This window comes from Berghia stephanieae, chromosome 3 (assembly GCF_034508935.2).
Source record: "Berghia stephanieae isolate SIO BIC M18660-M18661 chromosome 3, UCSD_Bste_1.3, whole genome shotgun sequence".
NCBI lineage: Eukaryota > Metazoa > Mollusca > Gastropoda > Nudibranchia > Aeolidiidae > Berghia > Berghia stephanieae.
Genome location: NC_088362.1, coordinates 93,495,785 through 93,510,846, shown reverse-complemented (window position 1 = coordinate 93,510,846; position 15,062 = coordinate 93,495,785). Strand labels below are relative to the sequence as shown.

The 15,062-nt window shown below is 35.8% G+C and overlaps 1 protein-coding gene across 1 annotated transcript in view; it reads left to right on the top strand.

Moving 5' to 3' along the window:
- LOC144968860 (proteasomal ATPase-associated factor 1-like) overlaps positions 1-10,449 on the top strand; it is a 34,407-nt gene extending 23,958 nt beyond the window's left edge. Inside the window, exons 9-11 of the mRNA XM_078907647.1 lie at positions 3,114-3,229; positions 7,437-7,519; positions 7,844-10,449. Of these exons, the coding sequence (XP_078763773.1) occupies positions 3,114-3,229; positions 7,437-7,519; positions 7,844-8,004 (360 nt within the window). The 3' untranslated portion in view covers positions 8,005-10,449. The remainder of the gene's footprint in view (positions 1-3,113; positions 3,230-7,436; positions 7,520-7,843) is intronic.
- The last annotated feature ends 4,613 nt before the right edge of the window (positions 10,450-15,062 follow it).

The following is a 15,062-nucleotide window of genomic DNA, read 5'->3' as shown; positions in this document are numbered from 1 at the left end:
ACTGTTTGTTCCATGGTTTGTTACTATGGTCATCCTGTTTCACTTGCGTGTTCCGAGTGATTGATCGGCTCGTCCTATTTGAGTACTGAACTTTAGGTGTACCTGGACTCTGAGCAGCAGCAGCGTAGTATGGTTCCTTCAATGTTCTGCTAAGGGGTGTCAATGGATGTGCGCTGTTAAAGTTTTCTGCGTAGATTTTTAATTTGTCCAAGTTTTCTGGCTTTCTTTCTTTAAAGAATGCGACTAAATCTGGGTTGCAAGCTTGATAGATTCGATTCTTCAGCGTGAGATAGTAAAGGCCTGCAAAGTCGTCTTGTTTTACGTTTGCCAACTCAAGCCACCGATTTAGAAATTGAGTAATTCGGTTAACGAATGTATTAAAGTCTTCTCCACTTTCCGGTTTTGCAGTGTGAAACCTTTCCTGGTAACCATCTTCCGTTAATCTAAATCTTTTTAGTAGAGCGTCTTTAATTTTACCATAATCATCTGCATCTTCAGTTGTTAAGGTATAGAAAACTTTTAGCGGTTCTCCAGATAAGCAGTTAATCAAGGCTGTGGCCCATTTGCTTTCTGGCCAACGATAACCTTTAGCCTGAACTTCGAATCGGTGTAAGAAGGATTCTAGACAGTCTGAGCGTTCATCGTATGTTGGCATGCGTGGAAGTTTCACGAAAAATTCATCACTATTATTATGTTTTCTTTCATGACCGGTTTTTGTTTTTTCAATTTCCAGCATCATTTGGGTCCTTTTGGTTTCTTCTTCTGCTAAAGCTATTTGCCTTTTTAGTTCCCTTTCTTGGGCTCTTTCTTCTCGTTCTTTTTCTTCTCTACGAATTCTTTCTTCGTTTTCTTCTCTACGAATTCTTTCTTCATTTTCTTCTCTACGAATTCTTTCTTCTTTTTCTTCTTTTATTTTCTCTTCGCACCATGAAAATATTCTTTCCTGGGGTATTTCTAAGTCCTTTGCGAGACTTAAGTATCTTTTATATGCTTCCATGTTTTAATAAATTAGTTACGATATTTTATATATATTATATTGACAGGATACTGTTACTGACTGTTTTATTTATTTACACTTACTGGAATGAACTGTTCTATTTTTAGAAATCTCTCTCTCTTATTTCAACTTATTATGTATGTTGAATTTGATGCCTTTTATCGTTATATCTTATAAAGCAATGTGTCAATACAATGCGGAGTTATTATGACTTGTGTCAATAACAATGTGTCAATCGCGTGTACTCTAAACTATGTTACTACGAAAAATGTATCACCAATGTGTGTGACTCGTCGTTAGTTTGTGTACAATTATTCGCAATGACGCTAATATACTAGAGTGTGATAACAATAATAGGATGCCAAAATAATCCCAAGTTATCTATCACTAAATATAACACGACGGCTAGTAGACTCCTTTTATTATTATTTAGTTTTTAAAGACTCACTTTTCAGAACATAATATATAAGTGGTTTTCGGTAACAGTAGTATGCCAAAAATGCATTTAAAACAAATCACTATGCAAAACAAATCACGATGTCTATAGTTACTATGTGATGCCCAACTCATGTAAAAGAGAATAATGAAGGATATATTTACCAACTCAGTTCGTGGCTGGGACCTCTCTCTTGTTCAATGGTTGTTCAACAATTGTAATTAGGCATTGAAGAGTGTTTAACAGTGATGTCTGAAATACAAAACAATAAAATATCGTAAGATTTACAATAGTTACAAAATGTGTTCACAACACTGAGTGATTGGATGACAGGTGAATGAATCGTTATGGAATGTAAACATATTGAAAACAATTCATGAATGAGGCAAACAACAAAATGAAATGAGTGATATAATAACAAAGTGGACAAGGAATGAATGAATGAATGAAAAACTGAGTGAATAGATGAATGAATGAATGGATAATGTATGAATGAAAGAATGAAGGGAGGAATAAATGTATGAATGATTGGATAAATGAGTGAATAAACGGATGAATGGATGAATGAATGAATGAATGAATAAATAAATGAATGAACAATGAATGAATGAATAATTTATAAATGAATAAATGAATGAAGGAATGAATCAATAAAATGCTATTCAATTTGAATGAAAGAATGAATGGATAAATTGCTATTCCATTTAAATGAAGAAATGAAAAAGAAAAAAAAATGAATCCTGTAAATAGGGAGTTCAATTAAAATATGATCAAGTGGGGCAATTAAGAGTTTTACAATTTAAACTTTAAAGTTAGATGAAATAGATATAAGTAACTAAATAAATTCAATTCTTTATATGTGTCCCTCCAAAATGTCATGGTCTCAAGTGAGTAAAGAGCTACTCGACTATGCATAAAATATATGTAGAATGAGGCCCCAGAATTTACTAGTTACTATAAATGAAAAACAATTAACGATTTGTTTACAATGAAATAAAAATGATGATGAAATTTAATTAAAAGAGATAAACAGTGATCGTGGCAGTTACAAATAGAGATATGAATATTTTACGTAACTTATAATAATATGTCAGGTTCATAAGTTTACGTTTCCAGGCAGTTGATGGGCTTGGATGATCTATTCCTCTGATAACAGGATTGGACTCGTAAAATTCCACTTCCAGGCAACTGGTAAGGAGTTATAATGTAGTACAGCGGGCTTGGGTTTGATCCTTGAAGATTATACAATCAAAGTTAAAAGCTCCGGCGTCTTAATGGTGTAGATATAATATCTACAAAGTCCCAAAAGATAAAAATCTTACAATATATATATAGGAATAGAGTGACTGGCCGTCCGGCATAGATTGTGGAGAGAAAGTGAGTGTCGAATGTTAGACCTATCAGCTTTTATAATAAGTGGCTACGTGACAGAATGTAGAACGAAAAGTATTCACTAATTAGAAATTAATTCGAGGGAAGGCTATAAAAGGAAAGACGATCTAATATTAGAAGGTAAAGTTTATCTAAGCCTACCGAAATATAACTGGAGTGAGATGAATTCAGTTCTTAATAAAATAAAATTTAATAAGATAATTGTGAACAATCTTTACTGTGACACAGAGAAATATACGTTTTACAGTAACTAAGTATCACTTTCCATCTTTGTGTTTCATCTTCCAGCTGTTCACTATGACCACAGAGTCAGCAGTCAATACATGTGCATTTGTGTCTGAAGTTTTTGTCTCATGTGGAACACAAGACGGTCATATCAGTGTAATTGATCTTAGAAATACCAGGTATGTCTATCCCTCCAGGAAATCGCGGAGCTTGCGTACGCAACGCGGCCGCGATTTTTCGAAGTTACCGTAACGGGACCGCAATTTTGACAATTGCCGCAATTTTTTTTTGCAATTTTCCATGTTCTGGAGTCACATAATATAATCATATAATGCTAAACATAGGAAAATACTACTGCCACCGTCACACAAAACTATTAAAGACTTCGCGAGTAGCTTCCCGTGACAACACTTCATTGTTTTCAATCGATTGACTCATCCCGGCAGTTTATCATCCTCTAGTAGGCTTTTGTTGGATTTGTGCCGAAATTGAGTTTGAGTTGTATGAAAAAAAAAATCGCTCATAATAAATTATTGTGCGCTGTTTATTGAAAACAATGTCTTAAATTTGCAATTTTTCCTTGCAATTTTTTAATTTTTTGCATGCAATTTTTTAAATTTTGGGTGCAATTTTTGGGGTTTTCATTTGCAATTTTCCGTGGGGACAGGTATGTAGAGAATTGGGCAGATCATTTTAGTAAAACTTAGTTTGGCTGAGTCAGTTTTAAGCCCACATATCAATAACATGGTTTCACCCTTATTTTTGAGATTAATTTTCAATCTGGATGTAACACAATTCAATAGAAAAAAACTAGAGAGCATTTATACAGCGCAATATCCACTAAACATGCTGAAAGGACTTTACAATAATCTAACAACAATATGTAACATGTTAAACGAGATATGATGCCTGTAAGGGAATATTACAGTTTTTTTCCGACAGAGACACCTGAGTTCGGTGAGTGAAAGTGAGTAAAAAGCCTTCTCCAAGGACTCAACTATTAGAGCTGAGAATTTTCCGCCGAGAAGAGGATTTCCGCCTAAATGGTGGTTCATCTCCACCCATCACCATCGTAATTCCGCCTTTCTCAAAATTTTCTATAAATAAAAAAGACTCACCACAACCACTACACCAATATTTCTACCACCACTACTATTACAACAACCACCACATTCCCTACCACCACCTCTACTACTACCTCTACCAAATCATTATCCCAACCATTACCACTGCTACAACCACCACCACATCGTCATCCCTACTACCACCACCACATCGTCATCCCTACTACCACCACTACCACTGCAAATACTACCGCCACATCACCACCACTACTACTACTGCTTCTGCAACCTCCACCACATCATCATCCCTACCACCACCAGCACTACTACAACTACCTCCACATCATCACCCCTACCACCACCGCCACTACTACAACTACCTCCACATCATCATCACTACCACCACTACTACTACAACCACCAATGCACCATCATCCCTACCATAACTACCACTACATCATCATCCCTATCACCACTACTACTACAACTACCACCACTACATCATCATCTCCACCACCACTACTACCACCACCACCACATCATCATCCCGAACACCACTTCTACTAAAACTACCACCATCACATCATCATCCCTTTGACCACCACATCTTCTACAACCACCACCTTATCATCATACCTGCTACTTCTACTACTACTACTACTACTACTACTACTACTACTACTACTACTACTACTACTACTACTACTACTACTACTACTACTACTCCTACTACTACTACTACTACTACTACTACTACTACTACTACTACTACTACTACTACTACTACTACTACAACTACTACTACTACAAACACCACCACCACACACCATCCCTATCATCATTACTACTACAATCACCACCACATCACCATCCCTACTACCACCATTACTACATCATCATCCCTTCCACCACTACTACTACAACCACCATCACTACAAATAAAACCACCACCACAGTATCCTACCTATCATGAGTACTACAACTACCACCACACTATTATCTTTACAATCTAGTACTACTATAACCACCACATCTTACCAACAAATCATATAAGTATCTAATGGGGGCATTCTCTAAGTACATTAGATTTTATATCTTGTAATTACTCTTCCAACTTTCAAAATTCATCCGAGTTGAGTCAGAAATTGCTGCGAGATACATTTTGAATTGCTGCGTGGTACATTTTGAATTGCATTGCAGTAAATTTTAATGAATTTCAAATTTATAGGTTATAGTTGCTTCAATGGGATCTAAGCGCTGAAAAATTTTCTCCTTTTTTGTGACCAGTTATTCTCACCCCTGACTATGCATTGCTCAGAGTCAGAGTGGGACTCAAACCTAGGACTTTCCAATCCGAAGGCCAGTGTCATACCACTAGACCACATAACTGCACAAATTAAAACAGACGATCTTCTGACTTTTTGTTAAGAACCTACAGGTATTGTTTGCATATGGCAGGACTGCTCTTTTTTACAAAGAAGAAATTTGTTTAATTCTTTGTATTTGATAAATCATTTATGTTCAGCTTCAAAATATTTTTGTGATCTGGTTAAGTCTACCAATTATGAGCTAATGGTGAAAAGAGAATGTAACTTCACAAATAAGTATGATAGTTTGTTGCCAAAATTAAATTATTAGCGCTGGATCATTTATGAAAATGATTTTTAAATGATAACTAGCAAGTAAAGTGCAGCAAGGAAATCTCAAGTGTGTAAATCTCAAAATTCCCGAAATCTCAAGCACCTCTCAATTCTCCATTTTAATCCCTCTACACTCAAGCACGGAAATCTCGAACAAGTTGGGACCTGGCCTATTTGTTCGAGATTTCGGTGTTTTCGATTTTTCCGTGTTGAGTATTTTACAGAGGATATGAGGAAGAATATGAGGGAGGTAAATGATGGGTGGTCTTGATAAAAGTCATATTATAATGATAACTCTGTTATTGTGATCTCTGTCAAGAGTTGATAGTGAGACAATTCAATTTCCTTTTCTCATCCATCTTTTACAAAATTATGAAGAGAGTTTTCACCGGTGTTGCGTTAAGGGCATCTTGTCTTGAAATGGAATGACAATTCACACTGCGTGTGCTTGATAAAAAGACAAAGCCAGCATATCACATTATGGATTACACACTCAGCACAAGAGGTCATTACCTACGAATCCAGTACCTAAAATCCTCCTCACTTAACATCATCACGCTCTTCCTTCTTACAGCAGGCTACAAAGAGAGGGAGGGCATTGCTCTTACACAGCTCTCACCCCACCTTCCCCACCCCTAATTGGTTATATCATTTTAATACATAACAGTTACTGCCTAAGGCAATCATTGCCTTGTTAGTTTCCCATCCCAACGATACTGGTCATTTTGCTATGGTACTGGCACCTCAGATTAAGTACCATAAAGTTAGGTAACAATGGAGTGATAGGTGGTGTGTAAGACGTTGGTCAAACATGCTTCGCAATTCCCCCTCAGTTCAGCATGCACACACACACAAATACACACATAATATATGCCACACACACGCAAGCGTAACACATTAACTGACACTTAGAAGTACTGGGAGAGCGATGGCATCTTTCGTTTCCATTCACCACAAACAATTCGAATGTTGGGGCCTGGAAAGTGTTTGAGATTTTCGTGTTGCCAATACTAATGAAAAAAAGGTATTAAAACAGGGAATTGTACAGAGTTTGAGATTTCCTTGGTTTCGAGGTTTCCGTGTTTGAGATTTCTGTGCTCGAGTGTATTTTCATACTATTGGCAACATGAAAATCTAGAATACTTTCAGAGGCAAATATGGAAATCTCAAACAAACTGGATGTTCACTTCCACATTGTGTGTTTTTGTATTTGGTGGATGTGTAAACCATGTTTGACCAATGTCTTACTCAATATCGCACACAACTCACTCACTTTAATTCTTATGTTTATCAGAACCATTGGGAGATTAGCAAGGCAATAGTGACCCGAGGCTGTTATTGTTACATATAAGAATCAAACAAGCAATTAGTGGTGGGGGAGTTGAGGTGAGGGAGATAAGTGAAGAATTATAGTGATAATGTGAGGACATAAAAGTTGAGCTTTTATATAGACATGCTCAAAGCGGTTTACAAAGGTGATAATCATAATGTGACCTTATCTAAACCAGCCACATTTACCTCCCTCCATTCTTTGTTAAATACTCAACACAGAAATTTTAAAGACACAGAAATCTCAAACAAATAGGCCCAGTCCCAAATTGTTTCAAATTTCCATACTGCTTTGCATGAGGATAATGGACAAACTTTTAAAAACTATTATCTTTAAATTTGTTTCCATAAAGATCTCCTGTTGCATCATGGAAAGAATCTAGAGGACCTGTACTGTCTATTCTGCCACATAAAGGAGGATTTTTTGTGTCTACAGGTTTGGATGAATTCGCATTAATAAGAAATTAATTAAATTTTATTTTTTTCCCATGGAATAATAATCCACAATTTCAGCATTAAAAATACTTCTTTTTTTTTTTTGGGGGGGGGGGGTTGTTTTATTTTCGCATTATTGAATTGCTTTTTATCAGAAAAATTAAAAGAATAAATTTGATATGATGAAACATTTTTAATGATAACTATTTTTTCTAACCTTTTACAAAAGCATGCAACATGCACTATGGCTTTCCTTTTCGATACAGTTGAAGTTATTATATAAAGTAATTTACTTATCCTATCCAAATATTTTTATTTGTTACAGGTGATGGTAGCTGTTACCACGTCAATGAGAGGTGGGAAACAACAACAGAGTTGACTGGTTCTGACTGTGATCCCATTTATAGTGTGGCCTCTGATGGGGCCAATATCTACAACTCGTGTCGGGATGGCAGTATTAGACGATATAGCTTGACTGATGTCTGAATTACAATCATGCATCACAATAAAATATGGCTTAACTTAAATATAAGCTTTCTTTTTTTACCTTTTTAGCTATAATGTCATTCATTAGTATAATTTAGAGCAAATTGCACAAAGCAATTCTCACACCTCAAAGCACAATCTTACGTCCATATCAATCAGTTTTAACATTATCATTTAAACTCGCAAAGTCGTAGCTACCCTAAACTCTTTAAGTCTTTCCAATTCATTTGTGTTTATTTATAAGATTTTTAAAACTTTAAGATACAAAAATTAAGACCAAGTATGGTTTGTTTATACACTAATTAGAAAAATTGATTTTACCAAAATCCTCAGTGCTGATTTTGCTAATCAAATGGCTTTAATTTGGGAAGTCCTGAACCAAGGAACTCAATAACCTCGCATCGTTAGCCCAAATCACAATTTTACGTAGTTATCATCTTCATCTACCAGATCCATGTTCATTTTCAAACTACTCTAATCGATTTAATAGGAAATACAAAATCCTCTACATTTCTAATGCATACTTTTACTTTTTACAAACTTTGCCAGGCCAATGGAATTGGTGAATTCATGTTCTGATTGTTAATTAGTGGCTGGGGGGGCTAGGAAAACTGGGGGGTTGGGGTGGGGTGAGTGAAAGCTCGGAAAAGCTGTTAACCCTCAAAATCAGACAAGAGAAAATGTATTTAATTTCTTTTTCACAGCCATATAATTGCTGTTCTCATAAATGGGGTATGTTTGAGTAATCCTAAAAAGAAAGTAAAAATAAATTTTCGTAATAATGTAGCATTAGCAGAATCTATTCACAATTTATGAGAGTTTGACTTTCATAAAGAGTGATGCTGTTGTATTTATTTGTGCTTTTATGTTGGAAGTGATCTACTTACCTTGCAACAGGTGAAAGGGGGCCTGAAAAGCTTTGTTGGCATACAAAGAATTTAAGTTCGGCAGATAATTTTCCCAACCTCCTCCTCCCCCCCCCCCTCCCCCCTCCATCACCACCCATTCTGCAGTGATTGATAGCTGGGTTTTTGGATTTGGCAGAAAGTACTTTGGAATAGACCAACATCCTATCCAAAAGGTAGCAAGTAATATCCACTGCCCTTTTAATTGAACTGAAACCAGGATAAACTCTAGCTACATGAGCCTTTTAGATCTCAAGGACTACATTATTGATTGTTGAAATATACTTTTCTATAGTCCGTGTCGCCTTTAAGCACTGTCATTGGGAGGTTGCTTAGGCGTGCTTAATGCCAAAGCATGCTCGAGCTCAAAGTAGACATAATCCAAAGATGGAGAGAAAGATAAAGGGTGTAAATGTGACTCATATATAAGGGAACAACACAAAGCAAACGACTTTTTGGCTTTGGCCTTTTTTTCAAGGAAACACGAAATTTATACACATCGAGCACGGAATCTCGAACAGGCAAATATCGAAATCACGGAAATATCAAACTCGGTATAATTCCCCAATTTAATCCCTCTATTTCGTTAGTATTGGCAGCATGAAAATCTCGAACAATTTCCGGAGGCAACACAGAAATCTTGAACAAACTGGACATTCCCATCCCTTGCGGTCAGTTAAATTTTTTTTTTTTCGAATTGTTTGTGTTGAACAGAAACGAAAGATGCCATCGCACTCCCCATAGCTTAAAGTGTCAGTTAATGTGTTACGCATGCGTGTGTGTGTGGCATATATTATGTGTATGTGTGTGTGTGTGCTGAACTGAGGGATACTTAATCTGAGGTGCCAGGACCATAGCAAAATGACTAGTATCGTTGAGGCCTTAGGCAGTAACTGTTATGTATTAAAATGATACAGGCAATTAGGGGTGGGGAAAGTGGGATGAGAGCTGTATGAGAGCTATGCCCTCCCTCTCTCTTTAGCCTGAGGGTGTTAAGTGAGGAGTAATAGTGATTTTAGGTACCGGATTCGTACAAAATTAAGTCTCGTGCTAAGTGTGTAACCCACAATGTGATATGCTGGCTTTGACTTTTTATCGAGCACAAGCAGTGGGAATTGTCACTCCACTTCTGTAACTATAATTTAACAAGACAAAATGCACTAAACGCAACACCAGTGAAAACTCTCATCATAATTTTGTAAAAGATGCCGAGAAAAGGAAATTGAATAATCTCACTATCGACCCTTGACAGAGTTCACGATTTCTCACACTTACAGCTGTGATTACTTGTTTGTCCAAAGGCCCATGAAAGGGAGTGATTACAACAATTTACAATCAGAATCAAATTTGGTCTTGTAACAAAGTGTGCCTGAAGCCGGAGTTAGCATGTTTAAAAGCGTGTAGTTAAATATATAGCAAAAATTTGCTAGACAATTAGCGTGCTTGAATCGGCAGGGTCTGTATTTACCGTTGTAATATGTGCTATATTTTCTAATCGATGTAATGATTTTGTGACATAAATCAATCATTTTTTATTTTCATTTTGTCAAGGCTTTCTGTTCTTTTCCTTTCAACGTCTCCTTGTTTTGATGGTAAGTGGAATTGGATATAATATCGTTTATACCTGGACATTGTGCAGCTTTTTGGTCTTGCGTTATGACCGAAGGGTCTCTTATCTGTACATCTCTTACTCTGAGTTCAAGTCTCGCTGTAGTGGTGCAAAATTCTTCAAAAGTAAAAAATGTTAAGTACATTAAAAAGAATCTTCCAAATTCACAGGCCATCCTGTAACATATACCAAAATATATGCCACCTCTTATGTGGTGGCTAAAAGATTACCAAATTAAGTTTATGTTTTAGTAAAAGATCTCAAGGCAAAGCCATCATCTCATTCCAGCTTTAAACTTTTTAGGAAATGGGATATGGGGATGGGGAGAGAATGTCAGACTGGTCGATCAGAGAAGGTATATTGGAGGATAGAAGACAAATGTGTAATTGTTTGGCAATTTCATTAACGAATGACCAAACATGGATATAATTATGATGGCAATGACAATGAGGCATGTTGACGAGTAAATGACATGAATATTATTAATACTATTATACCAGTAAACTGGGCAGGTGATGAACTCATCAAAAGAAGAGATGAGGAATTTTTCGAAACTTATAAGGAACTAAAAGGTAAACAATACTATATAATTCTACATGAAAAAGCAAGACAAAGGAGATTTGTTCAAAGTAGGGTATTAAGATCTTATTTCTAGTTTTAACACATCTCAAGATCTCATCAAGGCACTGGCATGGCAAAGAATCCCAGCCAGTCGGTATAAATGGATACAAACATACATTTTACTATTTGATGATTTGTGACAATGCGTCAATCTGACTGGAATGAATAATAACGTGAAGTTGAATGTAAGCTTCAATTTAATTACAAAAACAGATCAAATGAACGTTTCGGGTTTCTCCTTTATCAACAAAACAGGATGAATGAAACACCACAGATGAATGAGATGATGTGGTAACGGCGTAGATAAGATGAATAAACAAAACATTGGTTGGCAGGAAATATTATGCTTTGTAAGGAAGCACAAATTAAAATAGAATACTAGATATTTCTAAAAAGTGTGCAATTAATTAAGTGAAAAGAGGAGAGGCGGGGAGGAACTGTGTAATGCAGTTTAAAAAATGAAATATGAAATATAAAATAACCAAGGTCTTGCAAGTGACTAAAACAACGCAGCTAAGAGTCATAATCATGACCGGGATATATATGTAACAGAATAACCCCGGTTCTGAAATTCCTACATTGGCTTCCAATTGCCCAACGAATCAACAACTGGGACAAGCTCCTGATTATATCAAATCCCTTTTAAACGTCAAAATACTATCAAGAAATCTTCGTTCCTCCTTTTCCACTTGACTCACAATTTGATGGCCAACATCAAGAACAAAATTTTCAAACAGTAATCTCATTCTAAGACAGACAGAAAGCAATTGGAAAAAGGATATAGGGGGAAAGAAGACACAGCAAGTACCTCCCTGCCCACTATGGGAGACATTCGATTTCTACAACACAATGAGATCACTTACAATTACAACTTACAGTTACAGGAAATTTCTTTTTACCTTGGACATCCAATTTCGTAGGAAATAAAATTCCATTCATTGCTTAGAGAGTTTGGCTGAGAGAGAGCGAGATGGATTTATCCTATTGAGACAGGTGTATTTTCCCCCTCAAAATACATCGATCATTTCCATTTGACTATTTGCATAATAAACAAAAGAAAATATATCATTTGCTTAACAATCTTTTTGTATAGTATAAGTACATTCTAAAAAGGGATAAATCTGTTGATGAATGTCCAAACAAGAAGCTCTGAATGTTTGAATGTATAATTACTAATAACCAGGAAATAAAATGACAAAATCTGCCCAAAAAATTATGGAAAAAAATCTGTCATCAAATAGCAGCTGGTCATTTAAACGACAAAGTCAGTTATTAAAACAGCAAATGGAAATGCAATTTTAAAGACGAGACATAAACATAAGTTGTCAAGTAGGTTTAAGTGATAATGTTGTGCTACATCGATTACATGATCATTTGAAATTCAGTTAAATTGGTCCAACAAATAAAATTATCTATGGCTCTGGTAGTAAAATATGTCAGTATTTGGTGATTTCTAAATAACAATTTTAGATACTGAAAAATTTAAGAATACAGTAGAATTACTTTAAACCGAAATTTTGGGGACCTTCTAAACCATTTCGGTTTAAAGACATTTTGGTTTAAAGCAAGTTCCTGTTTTGCACTGTTTTCCAAGGGTAGTAACTATTTAAGAAATTTGCTCATTTAATCGCATCATGGGTTTCCCGTTAAATGGAGTTGAATAAATGCCGTCTTCGTAACCATTAACATTTTTTATTTTTTTATTTTTATTGTTTTCTTTGGGTGTGTTTTAAAAATATTTTTGGGGGTTTTCGTTTTCAAATCAAAATTGTTGAAAGAGTTGAGTTCGGGATGCCGTGTATTTTACATTATATATCCGTCTTGATCAACTTATTTTTCATCAACTTCACATAGTATTTTGATTTTAAACTCCAACGTGTAAGCACAGTGCTTTCTTTTAGACATCTTTTAGTAAAATGCAAAGCTAAAATAAGATCGATAGTTCTTGTGCGATACTTGATAATGAATGATGCGCAGCTACTCAGAGGTGAAGTGAAGTAGAAATGAAAAGTGAAAAGGCGTGTAAGTGCTAAGCTGTCTACTACACATCTCTCTTTTGTTGAAAAGCCATTAGGTTCAAAGGCCTAATTACATCGAACCTCCCCCATTTAAACAAAGTGGAAATGAAATGGCATGTCAATTGTCGTGTTGAAAATCCAGTCAGTTCCAAAGCATCAACACACGAGCGAGACCATCTCGCTTGCGTGATTCTACACCCCAACTCCCCCTCTTTCCTAATTTTTCGCCTGCCAGTCACTCGCTGTCTTCCTTTTCCAGTCTGTGCGATTGTGGTGTTGGCCAAGCCCAAGTGCAGTGATCAGTGACATCTATAGAGAGTAAATGAAGTCCTAGGCAGTGATTGAAGTGTTTGCCTAACCCCCACCCCCCATCTTATACTTGCGCTCTTTGTTTAATATCGCCGGGCATTATTACGTGTGGCCTCCTTCCCGAATCTTTGAAGAAAAATAGAGAGAGAAAAAGGGAAGGTGCTCTCAAGATGTTTCGGTTTAAAGAAAGTCCTGCTTAGAAGTATTTCGGTTCATCGTAAGAATCAGTACAAAGATAATGAAGAAACTGGTACAATTTATTAAATTCTTTGCGGTTTAAGGTATTTTTCGGTTTAGCTTCTTTCGGTTTAAAGTAATTTTACTGTACTTTGTTTTGTCTTGAATCGATGAGTGTTTTTTAAAATGAATTTTCAAGAATTGCTGTCCATGCTGTGAGACCAATAGAAATTTGTATCTCAATTATGCTGTGAATTTTGTATTTTAAGTTAAATAAGGTTTTTTTTTATGATGAGTAATGAACATCTCCGAACAATTTTTTAAAATCAAAAATCGAATTTAGTTTTAATTCAATCATTTTACTTGGCCACACTGATGACAAGACGATCCGAGAACAAGTAAGACGCATTCAATTCCAGTCCTCCACAGGATTTGCACAAGTGTAGAGAAAAGATGGCTTTTTTAGTTTTGAAACTTGATAAATTTTGAATTTTAAACATGCAAATTAAAGAACAAGTAATTTTCTAAATTATGCTCTGCCGTCCAATACACTTTCAGATTTCTCCTATCCTTACTTGGCAATGAGTCTCCATCTTGTAGAGATCCTGAGGGAATTTCCAGTGGATTCAGAGTAGACATAAGGATGGATGGATTGCATCAATTTTTTATAAAATTTCATCACCTCATCTTACCTTTTTCTCGGTTTGTTAGAACTAAACTTTTGACTATTCACTTATCTATTTTTTTAAATAGTGCTGAATGGATCTCGACGTGTCATAAATTCTGACATTTGACACTTTTATTACAAAAAAGCCCTGTTTATTTATCCAGGGAAGTCAGTAACTGGTGCTGGATTCCGGCGACAACAGACGTGGTTTGCTGCTCTCTGCTCTTGCAATATTCAGTTAACTCACTCAACCGCAACCATAACACCAACTATGTCCGTAGTATACCAGGATTACTTTGACCCCATGCCTATTTTTACATTTTTTTGAGACAATTTATAGGCGTAGTAGTAGTATCAAAGCTAATGTTCTGAATTGTGACATGTAAATGGTAGTGAATAGAACATGTATGCATATGCCCATTTTAAATAAATATGTTTCCAATTTTGAAAAGTAGCAAAAATCTCTAGGATTGAGTGAGTTAACTGTATAAGCCCAAGTGGCAATGAGAGTGAAATGATGAGTGGATAAGGCATTGCACTATGGAATTGAGGTTCAAGTCCTGTCAGCATCAGTTCATTTTCTTCTAAAGTAAGGAACTAAGCCCAGATTGTTCACTTTGCAATGTTTCACTGTGGCAGATGCAATTTACGTCTTATTTTAGTCCTGACCCTAATGAAAAATTTCCACTTAGGATGAATAAAGGGAACCTTTTTTCCTTAAAAAAAAAAGCAGCTGCACCAAATGAGCACTT